The sequence below is a fragment of the Scyliorhinus canicula genome, chromosome 6 (assembly GCF_902713615.1).
Source record: "Scyliorhinus canicula chromosome 6, sScyCan1.1, whole genome shotgun sequence".
Classification (NCBI taxonomy): domain Eukaryota; kingdom Metazoa; phylum Chordata; class Chondrichthyes; order Carcharhiniformes; family Scyliorhinidae; genus Scyliorhinus; species Scyliorhinus canicula.
The window spans coordinates 96,683,537-96,700,445 of NC_052151.1; the positions used below are offsets into that span (position 1 = coordinate 96,683,537).

Consider the following 16,909-nt stretch of genomic DNA (forward strand, 5'->3'; position numbering starts at 1 on the left):
GGGTCCATTATAGGCAGAGTTAGGAGAATTCGGAGTAGAGTGGCAGAAAAGCTAAATGATTACTTTGTGTCTGTTTTCACTGAAGAAGATATAGGAAATTGCCCAAATGTAGAAATCTAAGGGATTAGGAGGAATGCAGAATTGAAGGAAATTGGCATTGACTGATTGATATTTGTCACATGTAACGAGGTCCAGTGAAAAGTATTTTTCTGAAGCCAAGGGAACGTACACAGTACGTACATAGTAGACAAAAGAATAATCGACAGAGTACATTGACATTGGTTACAGTGAAGAACAAGGCCAACAAGAGCGAGCATAAGGCGTCGTCAATAGTGCTGGTCTTCAGACTTCTGTCTGATGATAGGGCCTGGAAGAGGGCAAAGCCTGGGTGTGAGGGGTCTCTCATAATGCTGTCTGCCTCTGAGGCAGCGGTAGGTGTATACAGAATCAATGGGAGGATGGCAGGTTTGTGTGATGCGCTGGGCTGAGTTCACCACACTCTGTAGTTTCTTGCGATCTTGGGGCCGAGCAGTTGCCATACCAGGCTGTAATGCAGCCGGATAGGATGCTTTCTTTGGCACATCTGTAGAGGTTTGTGAGAGTCGATGCAGACATGCCGAATTTCCGTAGGAAGGAGACGTCGTTGGGCTTTCTTGACTGTTGCATCAACGCGCCTGGACCAGGACAGACTGTTGGTGATGGTGACCCCCAGGAACTTAAAGCTATCGACCATCTCTACTTCAGAGCCATTGATGTAGACGGGGTGTGGTGGGGTGGGGGGGGGGGGGGGGGGGGGGGGGGGGTGTAGTGCTACGCTTCCTGAAGTTGATGATCAGTTCCTTGGTCTTTCCAGCATTTAGAGAAAGGTTGTTTTCGGTTCACCGTGCAACCAAATGATCTATCTCCCTTCTGTAGTCTGATTCGTCCTTGTTGAGATACGACCCAACCACAGTCCGTATCATCTGCAAACATATAGATTGAATTGGAGTGGAATCCTCGCCAGACAGTTGTTGTGTGTAAGGGAGTACAGTAGAGGTCTGAGCACACATCCTTGCAAGAGCCCGGGTTTGAGGACTATTGTGGAGGAGGTGCTGTTACTTTCCTGGACAGATTGCGGTCTGTTGGTGAGGAATGCAGGATCCAGCCGTACATGGAGGGGTTCAAGTCCAAGGTTGCAGAGTTTGGTTATTAGTCTTGTTGGGATAATGGTATTGAAGGCAGAGCTGTAGTCTAGGATCAGCGTCTGATGTAGGTGTCCTCATTGTCGAGATGTTCGAGAGTTGATTGTAGGGCCAAAGAGATAACATCTGCTGTGGAACGGGTGCCGCGGTGGGCGGACTGCAATGGATCGAGACCATCTAGGAGGCTGGCGTTGATCCGCCTCATGAATAGCCGCTCAAAGCATTTCATGATAACAGACGTCAGGGTCACCAGTCGGTAGACGGTGAGGCACGCTACCTTGTTCTTCTTTGTACGAAGTACTTATAAGTACGAAGGTTCTATTGGAGAAATTAATGAGACTGAAATTTGATTAGTCGGGACATGGTATTATGATCCCAGTGTGTTAAAGGAGGTTGCTATAGAGATGGTGGATGCATTGCTGATCATCTTCCAAAATTCCAGATTCTAGAATGGTTCCTGAAGATTAGAAGATCGCAAATGTACCCCGCTATTTAAGAAGGGAGGGAGAGAAAACAGGGACCTGCTGACCTGTTATCCTTATTCAATGGTAGGGAAAATGCTGGAATCTATTAAAAGGTTATGATAAATAGACACTTAGACAACCATGATTTGTTGGGCAGAGTCAGCATGGATTTATGAACGGGAATTCATGTTTGATGAACTTGCACAAAAATACTTTTTACTGCACTTCAGTACATGTGACAATAAATCAAATCACATCAAAATGTTGGAGTTTTTTGGAGATGTTACTGACAAAATTGATAAAGAGGGTCATGGATACAGCATATTTGGACTTTCAGAAAGCTTTTGATAAAGTCCCCTATAGGAGGTTAATTAGCATAATAAAATCACATGGGATAGGAGGCAACATACAGTGATGGATTGAGGATTTAAGACCTGGGTGTCTTTGTCCACACGTCACTGAAGAATAGTGTGCAGGTGTAGCAAGGTATTAGGAAGGCGAATAGAATGTTAGCCTTTACCTCAAGTGGATTTGAGTACGGGAGGAGTGAGGTCTTCCTTCAATTGTATAGGAATTGGTTAGACCACAGCTGGAGTACTGTGCAGATTTGGTCCCCTTACCTCAGAAGGGTATTATTGCCATAGCGAAAGTGCAACAAAGGTTCACCAGAATTGTTCCATGGATGGCGAGATTGTCTTATGAAGAGAGAATGGGCAAATTGGGCTGGTATTCTCATGAGTTTTGAAGAATGAGAGGTAATTTCATGGAAACCTACAAAATACTTGCAGGAATAGACAGGGTAGATGCAGGTAAGATGTTTATCTTGGTCAAGGAGTCAAGAACTAGGGGTGCAATTTTCAAATAGGGTGGGAAACACTCAGGACCGTGATGATGAGAAATATCTTTACATGGAGGGTTTTGAATCTTTGGAATTCTCTACCCCAAAGGGCTGTGGAAGCTCAGTCATTCTGTATATTTAAAGCAAAGTTGATGTGGGTGTAAAAGGCATTGAGTGTCCATTCAGCCATGCTGGTGATGGCAGAGCAACAGGTCGAATGGCCTACTTCTGTTCCTATGTGTTACCATTTTAGCAGTAAATTATTGAACAGAGAGGGGCCCATTCGTGCAGTTGATTAGGTGGCTAGTGTGTGGTTCAGAATAACACCAACTGCACATCTTGTTTCCGATACTTAAAAAAATTATTCATGGGATACGGGCATTACTAGCCACTAGCATTTATTGGCCATCGTAATTGCCCTTCAAAAGGTGGTGGCATGCTGCTTTCTTGAACCGTTGCAGGCTCTGTGGTGCAGGTACAGTGCTGTTCAGAAGGGAGTTCCAGGATTTTAACCAAGCGACAGTGAAGGAACGCTGCTATAGTTCTAATTCGGGAGAATGTGCAGCTTGAAGGGGAACTTGCAGGTGGTGATGTTGGTGTTAGAATAGAATAGAATCACTATAGTGCCGAAGGAGGCCATTCAGCCCATCGAGGTCTGTGCCACCCTCTCAAAGATCACCCTACCTCGACCCACAACCCACCCTATCCCACACCTAACCTTTGGAACACTAGGGGTAATTCACCTAACCTGCACATCTTGGACTGGGGGGAGGAAACTGGAGCCACCTGGAGAAAACCCACGCAGACCAGTGAGTATGCAAACCACACAGACAGTAAACCAAGGTGGGGATTGACCCAGGGGCAGCAAGTGCTAACCACTGTGACAGTCCACTAACCACTGTTGATGTAGCAGAGGATGTGTCCTGGGGACACTGTCAGTTACTGTCCATAATATACCACAAGTATATGATGGGTGCACAGACAGACATTGATTGACACACAGGATGACATGAACACACAGAACACAAGCAGCCAATCACCAGACAGTGACACGGCCACTATAAAGCCAGAGGGCACTAGTTTTCCCACTCTCTTGGGATTCAGCATCTGAGACAGTCAGAGCCCGTGAGCAACAACTAGAACATCCACCATGTGGTAGTAAGATAGTCTGGTCAGGTTAGCCTCAGGTCTCCAGTCAACTCAGCTTAGTGTCAACCCACAGTTAAAGTATGTATGATAGTTAAAAATTCAATAAAATAGAGTTGCATTTCTTCAAGTGTTGTAAGCCTGTCTCACTCACTGCTACAGTAAACGCAGTCCTCGCAGACCCAGCTTACCCAACACATCACGTGGCACTGGCTGGACTCTGAAGAACCTGGGCATCAAATCCAGATTTACACATATCTTGGTTCTTACACCCTTAATCAAGCCCAATTATTCGTGGAAGACGTCTTTATACCTCCTTAAAACATATTGGAGGATGCCATCAGATATTTTGAAGATATCTAGCCAGTTGAGCCTAATCATCGGGTCGCCACTCGCTTCTCAACAGACGGGTCTATGTTGTTCCGACCAACCAGAGATATGACTCGTGTCCTCTGTGAGGCCAGTGTACTGGCTGTTCCAAGGATATTCAAAATTTCTCCAGTGTATGTTTAAAGCTTAGCTGTAGTACTCTTCAAGTTTAAAAGACTGCGTTCCTGCAAGAAGATATTGGATGGTCTGCTCACCTACCAAGTTCACCGAAGTCCCGGGGCCAACTTCCATTTTAAGAGGTCTACCATTTACCCGCAAGACAATTTCAATTGGAGGCACCTTAATCCATTGGAGTGTATTCAACCAATGTGCTCGTCTTCAGAGCTCTTCTCATTTTCAGTGGTACTGTGGACTGCTGCTGCTGTCTTTTTTTTGCACTGGCACGCTTTGCATCGTGCTGCAATGTGCTTGTATGTGCCTCCTTCAGTTACATCGGAAAGCACTGGAACTCCCGTACATGGCAGGTCTCCTGGGGATGGTTCCCGCTCCGCAACGATAGCAGTTCAACTCCTTCCCGCTCCTCGAGTTCTGGTCCTGTCCCGTGCACTTTTATCTAGCCACAGATATCGCAGCCATACCCTAGTTGGTTAACCTCCCCTTTAGCAATGCTTTGAAGCTCGGCAGTACCTTGTTTGCCGCATTATATCCTCTGAGCTATCTCCGATTGCTTTTTCCAATGCAATTATGGTCTCTGCCAGAAGTTTCTTCAGGATATTAGGCTATGGATCCCACAAACCAACCGACTGCGCAACATGCCACTCAGCATGGTCCCCAACTCAGTGCTCATCAATCTGACGAAGCCTGTATATGAAGGCTGAGACAGACTCTTCATGGTCCCTCACTGTAGAGTTAAACTTAAAACGTTGGGAGGATAATCAAGGTCCTTGGGTTAAACACCTTAACTTGATCGCCTCTCCACCATTAAAATTCAAAAGGGAACACAATCCAAGTTTATACAGTCTGTCATCATTAACTTAATTCTTTAAGCCCTTGTAAAGTTCTACGTGTCTGTACAGTACCTTTCCAGAGTCAATGTTTCTTTCCTGAGATCCATTGTCCAAAACTGAACTCTGGACTCCAAAAGGGATATGTCCAGAGCATTGTGTGAAGTGTCATGGGGAGGCCATGGTGTAGTGGTATTTTTACTGGACTATTAATCCAGAGACCCAGGGTACAGCTCTGGGGACATGGGTTAGAATTCCACCACGACAGATGCTGAAATTTGTATTCACTAAAGATCTGGAAAATCTACTGATAACCATGAAACAAATGTTGATTAGTGTCCTTCAGAGAAGGAAATCTGCTGTCCTTAACTGGCCTACACGTGACTTGAGATGAACAGCAATGTGGTTGACTCATAACAGCCACTCAGTTCAAGGGCAATTAGGGATGGGCAATAAATATTGGCCTTTCCAGCAATGCTCACATCCCATGAAAGAATAAAAACTCACTTTAATTGCTACATTCTATTCAGCTTTTAGGTATTGTGGGGGCAGCAGGGTAGCATGGTGGTTAGCATACATGCTTCACAGCTCCAGGGTCCCAGGTTCGATTCCCGGCTGGGTCACTGTCTGTGTGGAGTCTGCACGTCCTCCCCGTGTGTGCGTGGGTTTCCTCCGGGTGCTCCGGTTTCCTCCCACAGTCCAAAGATGTGCGGGTTAGGTGGATTGGCCATGCTAAATTGCCCGTAGTGTCCTAAAAAAAGTAAGGTTAAGGGGGGGGGGTTGTTGGGTTACGGGTACAGGATGGATGCGTGGGTTTGAGTAGGGTGATCATGGCTCGGCACAACATTGAGGGCCGAAGGGCCTGTTCTGTGCTGTACTGTTCTATGGTTCTATGGTGAACCTACGATCCAACTTATAGTAATTTATGCACATTGACATCTAATTTTCCTTTGCTGCTCTTCAGCTCTCAGACTGCAAATAATAAAATATCCCAAAGTCTTGGCTTCCTTCCAAGTGTATGTCCTCACACTTCTACACGTAGAATTCCATCTGCCAGAGTTTTCCCCCCCTACTTTCTTTTCTAATCCACAAAACCTGTTGTGCTTCCTAACCTAGTGTTATCCAAAAACTTTGATGTACAATTCTCCATTATAAATGCACACATTTATGGGAAGTTCAGGACCCAGTACATAGAAACATAGGAATTATGAGCACTAGCACATCTTTAGTCTGTGGCAGGAAACCAGAGCACCAGGCGGAAACTCACGCAGACACCGAGAGAACATGTGTCACCGTGCCACCCTGCTTCAGTATATGAGGAGTCATGAATTGTGCACTATCATTAATGACTGGTGGCGGCAAGACTACAAGCTCATATCTGATTCTATGGTTGCGGGATCGGTTAGCTTTGTTTATCGTATGCTGCTTCCACTGTTTGGCTGCAAATAGTTCTGACATTGTGAAATAATCCATTAATATCCCTATTTTTGACCTTCTGATGTAGGTAAGGTTGATGAAGCAGCTCAAGATAATTGGGTCTAGTTCACTACTATGAAGAGCTTCTGCAGCAAGGTCTCGGGACGGAGATGATTGACTTCCAACAACCACAACCATCTTTCTTGGTGATAGGTATAACTCTCACCAGTGGAGAGTTTCTCCCAGATATCCATTGACACCGGTTTTGCTAGGGTAACTTGGTGAAATCACCTACCTCTTATGTCCATGTTTGGAGTAAGGCTGTAATGAAGTAAGGAACTGAATGGCCCTTGCAGAACCTAAACTGAGCCTCAGTGATCAGGCTATTACTGTGTAAGTGCCGCTTGATAGAACTATCGAAAACGCTTTACATCACTTTGCTAATGATCAAGAGTAGACTGTTGGGCCACGTTGAATTTGTCCTGCTTTTTGTGGACAGGACATACCTGGGCAATTTACCACATCGTCAGGTAGATGCCAGTGTTTTAGATGTACTGGAATGGCTTGGCTAGGGGCACAGTTAAGTCTTCAATACTATTGTTGGAATGTTGTCAGGGCCCACAGCCTTTGCAGGATCCAGTGCCTTCACTCATTTTTCAATATCAAATGGAGGCCAAAGAATGACATCTGTGATGCTAAGGACCTCAGGAGGAAGCCAAGATGTATTATCCATTATGCACTTCTGACTGAAAATGGGTGCAAATGCTTTAACTTTATCTTTTGCGCTGATGTATGGGCTCCCCCATCATTGAAGATGGAGATATATATGGAGCTTGCTCCTCAGGTTAGTTGTTTAATTGTACACTATCATTAATGACTGGTAGTGGCAAGACGACAGAGCTCGTATCTGATTCCATGGTTGTGGGATCATTTAGCTTTGTTTATCGTATGCTGCTTCCACTGTTTGGCTGCAAATAGTCCTGTATTTTAGCCTCACCAGTTTGACACCTAACTTTTCCATATGTGTGGTGCTGTTCCTGGTTCCAGCTAAGAGAAACGTGTGACCTGCCTCCTCACTCTGCCCCTGAGAATGGAAAGGAATGGCAACCCATCCCTGGCAACTGCTAAGAATAATAGTTTAGCATAAAGAATCAGCAGACAACAAGACAAGTACATGCCTTCAGACACAGCACACATGAAGGAATTAATAATATTTCACAGAGTAGACTTCCGGTGGCGCCCTCGAGGAGGCAGGTCGCAGGTCGGATCGCTCCCGCCCGAGATGGGCAAACGGACCTTTGTCAACGGACTTTTTAGGGACCTGGCAGCCTGAATTGGTGGAGGAGACGACAGGGAAGAGGCTTTCTTCCCGGGGTATGGGCAGCTGGACCAGAAGCGGTCGAGTGGAGCGGCAAGGATCGAAGCGGGAGCAGCGGGAACCCAGGCCGGGCGGCCAGCATGGCGGACGGCGGGGACCGGGGAGCGGAGGCTCACTGGCCAAGGGAGGAGCAGATGGAGTTTTTCAAGAACTGCTTCGCCGAGCTGAGGAGGGACACGTTGGACCCGATGAGAGCGGTGATGGACCGAATGGTCGAGACACAGGCGGCCCAAGGGAAGGCGCTCAGGAGGTCGAGGCGAAGCTCTCCAGTCAGGAGGGCACGGTAACGGAGCTGGAGCACGAGGTGGAGGAGGCTGAACGCCCGTCAGAGGAGGATGCAGGAGCAGCTTGAAGAGCTGGGGAACAGAGCCAGGAGGCAGAATTTACGAATCGTTGGCCTCCCCCGAGGGGTCGGATGTGGGCGCATACGTGACGGGTATGCTTGAGGCGCTGATGGGACCGGAGGCCTTCCCTCAACCCCTGGAGTTGGATGGGGCACATAGAGCCCCCGCAAGGAAGCCCAGGACGGGTGACCGACCGAGGGCCTTGGTGGTCCGCTTTCACCGGCTTGCTGACAGGGAACGTGTGCTGCGATGGGCCAAGGCGGAGAGGAGCAGCAGATGGGAGAACTGCGAGGTACGCATTTACCAGGACTTGGGAACGGAGCTGGCCAAGAGGCGTACAGGATTCATCAAGGTAAAGGCAGCCCTCTACAAAAAGGAGGTGAGGTTTGGAATGCTATATCCTGCAAAGCTTTGGGTTACGTTTGAGGAACTCCACTACTACTTTGAGACACCAGAACAGGTTTGGACCTTTATTAAAGACAAGAAGCTGGACTTGAACTAATGGGCACTTAGTTCTTTCAGTGCTGTACAGTGGCGGCGGCCTGTTAACTTAAAATTGCTCTGATTAGGACTTTTACTAAAAAAAGAAGCTGGACTGGAACTAAAGGACTTGGGGCTTTCAGACATTTTTGTGTGGCGGCGGTTTTGTTAAACTATCCTGTACTGTAATGTTTTATCCAAGATTGTTTTCAGCCTGGGACAGAGAGAGGGGGCTGGAGGGCGCACTGTTTAGGGTCCTTTGGGGGGATTGCATGGGGGGGGGGGGGGGGATTGCAATGGGGGGGGGGGGGGGGGGACCTGTGCTTGGTACCTTTTGGTGCGAGATCGGGGCCTCTGATAGGGGGATGGGCTAGGCACGGGACTTGAAAGGGCTCGGTGGGATACAATTAGGTTAATGGGTCCCTGGCGTGTGGGGGGAGGGCCTGAGTGCTGGGACGGGAGACAGGTAGGTGCCAAGGGCAGGGGTCAGTGAGACTAGCGTAGGTCAGGGGGCACCAGGGAGATCGGAGGGGGGGGGCGGGGCGGGCTAGGGCCAGCGCAGGGCTGACCTGGCAGGGTCAGGCCTGGGGGGAGTAGGGGAGACCAGGCGGGAGGGGGGCGGGGAGGGGGAAGAGGGTTAGGGCCACGTTAGTTTAGTTGAACACGTGTGGCATGGGCAAACAGAGCTGGCAGGAAAGTGCCTTATGGAAGGATCTTTGGCTTCAACACTTATTAACATGTTTATTCTTCCCACTGTTCGTTTTCACTATGTTAAGGCTCTTTGCACAGGGCCATTTTTCGCTCTGTAACTGTACAAATTGTGTTAAATAAAAACTTCAAAAAAAAAAAATATATATATATATTTCACAGAGTAGTGCTAAGAGAAATCGAAAATGAGACCGTGTGAACAATTTTGAAGTGGTACAGTCTTAAAGCACACAGAGATAAATAGAGGGCGGGAGTCTCCAATCTCGCAGCAATTACGACGGGTGAACGGGCCGCTCCCACGACTAATTCTGCCCCTACGGGGGCCAACACGGGCACTGGAGCGGTTCGCACCGCTCCAGCTGCAGATCCCGGTGCGAATTGTGCGCCGCGGGATCCACGCATGTGCAGTTGCACCGGTGCCAATGAGGACATGCACAGTGGCGCCAACGCGCATATGCACAGTGGCCTCCTTCAACGCGCCGACCCCGATGGAACATGGCGCAGGACTTCAAGGGCCAGCAGGTAGGAAAGGAGGCCCCCAGCCACTGAGGCCAGCCCGCCGATCGGTGGGCCCCGATCGCGGGTCAGGCCACATCGAAGACCCCCCACCCTCCCACCCCCAAAAGCCGCCACCCGACTCTTACATTCCGAGGTCCCGCTGGCCCACAGCAGGTTAGAACGGCGCTGGAGGGACTCGGCTCTTTTCTTACGGCCGCTCGGCCCATCCGGGCTGAAGAATCGGCGGGTCGGCCACGTAGAGGGCCCACGACCGACGACACGCCAACCACACCAGCGCGATTTCTCCGCTCTGCAGAGAATCGAGTGCGGCCTCGGGGCAGCGTGGTCCGTTCGCGATGATTCTCTGGCCCGGCCCAGGGCTGGGAGAATCCCACCAATGTCTTTGATTAAAACGGGGAGGGAATCTTAAAGTGCATTCAAGGAATTTGCAATGCTAATTTGGTTGTAGATAATAATGCAAATAAACCAAGTGACCTCAACCTTGGACCAAAATTGGGTAATAATGACCAAAAACCCAGTTAAATCACCAATAAAAACTAGTAATAGTGCAGTCCAAAATTGAGAGTGTGAATTCCATGATTCTATTAATTTGTCAAAAATCCACCCTGTGGGCAGCACGGTGGCCTAGTGGTTAGCACAACCGCCTCACGGCGCTGAGGTCCCAGGTTCGATCCCGGCTCTGGGTCACTGTCCGTGTGGAGTTTGCACATTCTCCCCGTGTCTGCGTGGGTTTCACCCCCACAACCCAAAAATGTGCAGAGTAGGTGGATTGGCCACGCTAAATTGCCCCTTAATTGGAAAAATAATTGGGTAATCTAAATTTATAAAAAAAAAAAAAAAAAATCCACCCTGTATAGAATTATTACCGTTGTTTTAAGGTTTACTGTATGCTATCATTATGGTTCTTTTATATTAATTATTTTTACCATCCACTTATTGAACCAGGAGGCCTTTGTATCCAACAATGCCAGAAAATGGACAGGTTCCAGTACACGGTGTGAAGTTTCAGCTCTGAGATTCTGTTCATGAGTTACTGACAGCAATGACAAAGTGCTCTCCACTATCTCCTCCATAAACCTTTAGAAAATTGAAAATCAGAGATTTACAACTGCTGTTAATGCTGTGACAAATTCTTAGCTGTGAATCACATAGATACACATTACAGTATTATTCATGCTACTTTTTAAGGTGACAAGCTAAGCAATATATTTTATTTTTGCAGGAAAAGTTCCATAAGCAAGGTTTATGTCAAGGTTTCTCATCTGTCAAAATTTTTGTGATTTGAATTTTTCTCAAATATATATGATTAAGCTCTCAGAATGTAAAGCCACAAAAAGTAAATGACTAAGTTTTTAGTTATAATGTAAAATAATGCTCATTAGTTCTAATGCATAAAATCGCAATAATTTAAAAATATACTTCTCTGGATGGCGTATCCAAAAGGATGGAACTTCTTTCTGAAACTCATTAAGGAGGCGAAACTGTAAGCAATATTAAGGTTATTAATTTAGAAAGATATAAAAAAAATTACAAAATATTATATTACAACTTGCATCAACAAACATTAAAGTTACCTTTTTAAGTAACTGTACAATATCAGGGCTTGTTATATCATGCCAGCAAAAAGAGTGGGAACTGGACTTTGCTGAGAAGTAAAGCAGGACTCCAAATGCTTCGCTACAAGTAAACAGATATACATTAAGATACATATGTAATAAAGCACTCCATTATGATACAGACAAATTACCAAAAAAAAGGTAAGATAGCAAGTAAATAAATAGTGATAAATTCAACATGTTAAATAAAGTAAGAAGATTTAACGAAATGGTGCTACTGAACCACTCTTGATGGATACTGAAGTCCCTCACCCAGAGTACATTCTGTGCCGTTGCCACTCTGTTTTCTCCAAGTGGTGTTCAACATGGAGCAGTACCAATGCATCAACTGAGATAACCAGTAGAAAGTTTCTTGCCAATGTTCGACCTGATGCCATGAGGCTTCATTGGGTCCAGTTAATGATGAGAACTCCCAGGGAACTCCCACACAACTACAGACTACTGTACCGCAATCTCAGTTGTCCCTTTCCTGGTGTGAGAGCACATATCTAGAGATGGTAATGGTGGTGTCCAGAACATTGGCTTTAGTATATAGTTCTAAGAGGAGGAGCATAGGGATATTGGAGAAGGAGAACATCATTCGTCCTCTCAAGTCATTTCCACCATTTAACTGAATCATGGTTAATCTTCTACCTCAATGCCACATTTCCACATTATCCCTTTAATATCTAGAAATCTATCAATCTCTGTCCTTAATATACTCAAAGACTGAACCTTCACAGCACTCTGGGGTAGAGAATTCCAAAGATTTACCACCCTCTGACTGAATAAATTCCTGCTAATCTTTGTCCTATATGGCTTACCTGTTATTCAGGTACTGTCCTTCCTAGTCCTCGATCCTCTCGCCAGGATAAAGGTCCTTCCTGCATCTATCCTGTCAGGCACTGTAAGAATTTTGTGCGCTTCACTAAGATCTCTTCTCATTCACTTAAACTCAGAGTACAGACTCAGTCTCCTCAATCTTTGCTCTTTGGACAACCTTATATTCCAAATTCGTTGAGGACTTGTTTCGTCAGCCTGTTGCTTGTCTAGACCTTGGGATAGCTCTCCCAAAATTTGGCACAGGCCCCTCAGATGTCAGCAACAAGACTTTATAGGGTCGGGTATGTTTTTCTCATTTCCAGTGCTGAAGTTGATGCCTGGTGAACTGTCCAGTTTTATTCCTTTTTCAAATTTTCTGCAGCAGTTTGGTACAACTGAGTGGCTTCCCAGGACATTTGGGCAGCACGGTAGCATAGGTGGGCAACACGGCAACATATTAGTTAACACAGTTGCTTCACAGCTCTCGGGTCCCAGGTTCGATTCCCGGCTTGGATCACTGTCTGTGTGGGGTCTGCACGTTCTCCCCGTGTGCACGTGGGTTTCCTCCGGGTGCTCCGGTTTCCTCCCACAGTCCAAAGATGTGCAGGTTAGGTGGATTGGCCATGCTAAATTGCCTTTAGTGTCCAAAAAAGGTTAGCTGGGATTACTGAGTTACGGGGATAAAGGGGATAGGGTGGAGGCATGGGGCTTAAGTAGGGTGCTCTTTACAAGAGTCGGAGCAGACTCGATGGGCCAAATGGCCTCCTTCTGCACTGTATATTCTATGATTCTATGATTTCAGAGGGCAGTTAAGAACCAACCATATTTCCACGAGTGTGGAATCATATACAGGCCAAGCCAGACAAGGATAGCAAATTTAATAATAATAATAAACTTTATTGTCATAAGTAGGCTTAAATTAACACTGCAATGAAATTACTGTGAAAATCCCCTAGTCGGCACATTCCGACGCCTGTTCGGTACAGAGACAGAGAATTCAGAATGTCCAATTCACCTAACAAGCATTAACGGAGGTAGTAGTGTGCATGGATGAGGAGAAGGCATTCGACTAGGTGGAGTGGTGGTACCTGTTTGAGGTCCGAAGGTTTAGATTTGGGTTGAAGTTTGTGGCATGGGTGCGTCTGTTATATGTGGCACCAAGGGACAGTGTGCGTACCAATGACATGAGTTCACGGAACTTTGAACTACACAGGGGAACAAGGCAGGGTTGTCCGCTGCCGCCGCTGCTGTTTGCACTGGCTCTAGAGCCTCTGGCAATAGCTCGTGGTAAGGAGAAGTGGTAACAAGAAGTGGTAAGGAGAGGTGGTAAGGAGAAGTGGCAAGGAGAAGTGGGAGGGAAGATAAACTGGGGAGTATGGAGTGAGGCGCTACAAAGGGGAAATGCGACCTCCTTGTGTGCAAGGATGAGCCTAATACAGTTGAAGGTCATACATAAGGTAGATATGATGCAGGCAAGATTGAATGGGTTTTTTCAGGGGGTGGTTGACGAGTGAGAGAAGTGTGGGCGAGGTCCAGCGAATTACGCACATATGTTCTGGGGCTTCGAAAAGTTGGAGAGATTCTGGGCGGAAGTGCTTGCGGCACCAGCAAGGACAGTGGAGGTTCAGCCGGGCCTCTGATGGAGGGGAGGAAGGCCGATGTTGCGGCCTTCGCTGCTCTGATTTCCCGAGGACTAATTTTATTGCAATGGTGCTCAGCAACGCCACCGAGGTTAGTGGCCTGACTGGAAAAGATTAAATATGAGTTAAGGGGTTCAGCGGAGGATTTCGAGGCAAGATGGGGGATGTTCGTGTTCGTGACCATGTTTGAGGAGTTGTTCGGGGGGGGAGGGGGGGGCAAAAAAGGGGAAAGATTTGTACAAACTTTATAACTGAGTGTTGGGAAGTTTGTTTGCCCGAACTGTTTGTGTGTTGTAACTTTTCATATACATTTGGAATATAATATATTCAAATGGGAATGTCAAAAAAATACTTCTCAGAAGCCTTCTTCTATTGCTGCAGCTGCAAAGGCATAGTATATTGTATCACAGTGAGATGTATGACTTTAGGGAGATTAAACAACATCAACATTGTGTTCATCTGCAATAGAGCAGTTCTACATAAAATAATAAATGCTAAAATATTGGTAAATGACCAAGTCCAATGATCTCCAACAGACAAGTGAGGTTATCTTCAAAGCCTGGACAGAATACCAAGTTGATGTCTGGTTCAACAGGCCATGGCAAGTCACTCGCATGGAGGCAGATAAACAGGTGAGCTGTGAAAGCTTTAAAATAACTAGTTCAATGGAAGCAGACTCTGAACTATTTCACCTGGCTTAGGGCAGATCAGCAAACATAGATAGCTTACTTGCCAAATTCCTAAAAATTCTAAATGGAGGAGGGAGAAAGAGGGAATCAGCTATGTGCTTGGGGGAAGAGTACTAGGAGCTAATGTCTTGCCTCCAAGTTGACCTTCTACAACTGTAGAAAGATGTTCTCTTTGAGTCACACAACTCTAGATACAACAACTCTAGATACAGTCAGCATTGCATAATCCAATTCTGAACTTTTTCCATAAAACGGATGGTCCCAGTAAGCCCAGAATGTACTGTGGGATCTCACTGGTATCAGTAGCTCTTAAGGTAGTTCATTTTAGCATGCATATGTGATCATACTGTGACGCTTCATGGAGTCTCCTCATCCTTTGGCAATCTCTCTGCATCTAGATTGTCTTTCTTCCACTAAGATTTAACCCTCGGATGAGCTGGATGGGGTTCAGCTTGTAGTGTCGGAGTCGCTGTTGAGCGGTCTCTCACTTCGGTGGTGTTGTGTGCATCCGAATGATGGCCGCCATTGAAAACGTTGTCTTGGATGTAAATCTCAGTCCTGCAATGCAAGTCGCCAGAGCTCCCTTGGAGGATTCTGGGGTAACTTTGAAAGTGCAGTGGAGGCAAAGAGAGGTTTTTGCACTCATAAGAGCACTTTCCCTGGTGATCGGCCAGGGCCTATGCTGTGGACCGCCTGGGCGTTGGAGAGATGACATTATGGAAGTGATGGTGCCTCATGCTTTGATTGTTGGAATCCTCGAGAGATCCCGAAGCGGGCTCACTGATCGTGACTTTATCCTGCATTTTACCCTGCAATTCATCTACATTCATAGAATCATAGACTTTAACAGTGCAGAAGGGGGCCATTCAACCCATTGAGTCTGCACCGGCCCTTGGAAAGAGCACCCTACCCAAGCCCACACTTCTTCCCTATCCCCATAACCCCACCCAAACTTTTCTGGATACCAAGGGCAATTTAGCATGGCCAATCAACCTGACCTGCACATCTTTGGACAGTGGGAGGAATCCCAAGCACTCAATGCCGGAGAACGTGCAGACTATGCAGACAGTGACCCATGCCTGGAATTGAACCTGGGACTCTGGAGCTGTGAAGCAATTATGCTAACCACTGTGCTACCATGCTGCCCCATTCTACATTCCTGGACATTGAGCCCTTGTGTAAGGTTATCTGTTCTCCTGCAAGGAAGTGCACTATGTGAGCGTGAGGGCGGGTGTTGTCGATATGTTTGAGTAAAGTTATGTTGAGTTGATTATGTGAAGTGTGATCTGTGCAGTTTTACTCCATGTTTGTCTATGTTATGTCTTATAATCCTTGTGGTTGTGGTAGGGTAGTGTTCAGATTTTAATCACCCCCTATCTTGTTCATAAGGAGGATGAGTGCAGCTGGACCAGGATGGCGGGTGGTTGGTTGGGGTTGGTAGGATCAGTTCAGTCCTCACCAGAAGCAGAGTTACACTTTTGGGGCCCCACACTCTCCTTGTTTGCAAGAGCCCCACGTCACACCCCAACCCCTGGTCACATGGCAACCTATCCCCAATGACATTGAGCCCCACCCCCAATAATGTCAAGCCGCGCCGACAGTGACATCTCTGCTCACCTCTCGCCTCTTGCTTGATTGGCCAAGTCTCGACAACCGCATATGCTCCTGACTGGCTGCTGGTTATCTAGCCAGGACTCTGCTCTCTCTTGCCCTCGTTGCCTTGTCATTGCCCATCCGCCACCCTCAGCCCTGGATGTGAAGTCGCCATGCTGCTTCCCTTGGCATCCATTGGCCAGCACCGCTTCCTGGCCTCACTGAAGGCTTAGTAGACTCACACCCCAATGCGACATCGGCAACCTCATTTTTGCGTCAAGCTGCCCGCCAGACCGAATGCCAGAAACCTGGCTACAGCTTTGCACCTTGACTCAATGAATGCATACCAATTATGAGATCCGTATTTGAACTGCTCCAAGACTCCACCACCTCTCAACTTCTGGCAAATGTTTTCCGCACTAAAGGGGAGTCACCAATCAAAGCATGATGTTGTTTCGTCTTGACTGCTGATGAGCCTATCAGCAAATTTAGAGCTACCAAGGCTCTCATTGGTGTTTCCATGACATTCCCACCAAAACAGTCACCTCTCCCTACGGGCCGCCCCAAAGGTCAGGGCTCCACCCTACAGCATTATGTATTTCATTGAAAGTTCGTCTTGGGTCCTCACTGAGATTGAGGATAGTCCATAGTTAGAGCAAGGAGTTTTTTTTTCATATATTATTTTTAATTTTGAGGTTTTTTAATTTAAAAATCTGCGTTTTTATCCTCGGATAGCCTTGCCAGATTTTGTAATCTGGGGAG

The 16,909-nt window shown here is 46.8% G+C and overlaps 1 protein-coding gene across 1 annotated transcript in view; it reads right to left on the bottom strand.

The window, feature by feature from the left end:
• Positions 1-16,909, bottom strand: part of tbc1d32 (TBC1 domain family, member 32) — a 348,975-nt gene that overhangs the window by 280,390 nt on the left and 51,676 nt on the right. Inside the window, 4 exon segments of the mRNA XM_038799703.1 lie at positions 10,735-10,885; positions 11,228-11,289; positions 11,383-11,423; positions 11,426-11,485. Of these exon segments, the coding sequence (XP_038655631.1) occupies positions 10,735-10,885; positions 11,228-11,289; positions 11,383-11,423; positions 11,426-11,485 (314 nt within the window).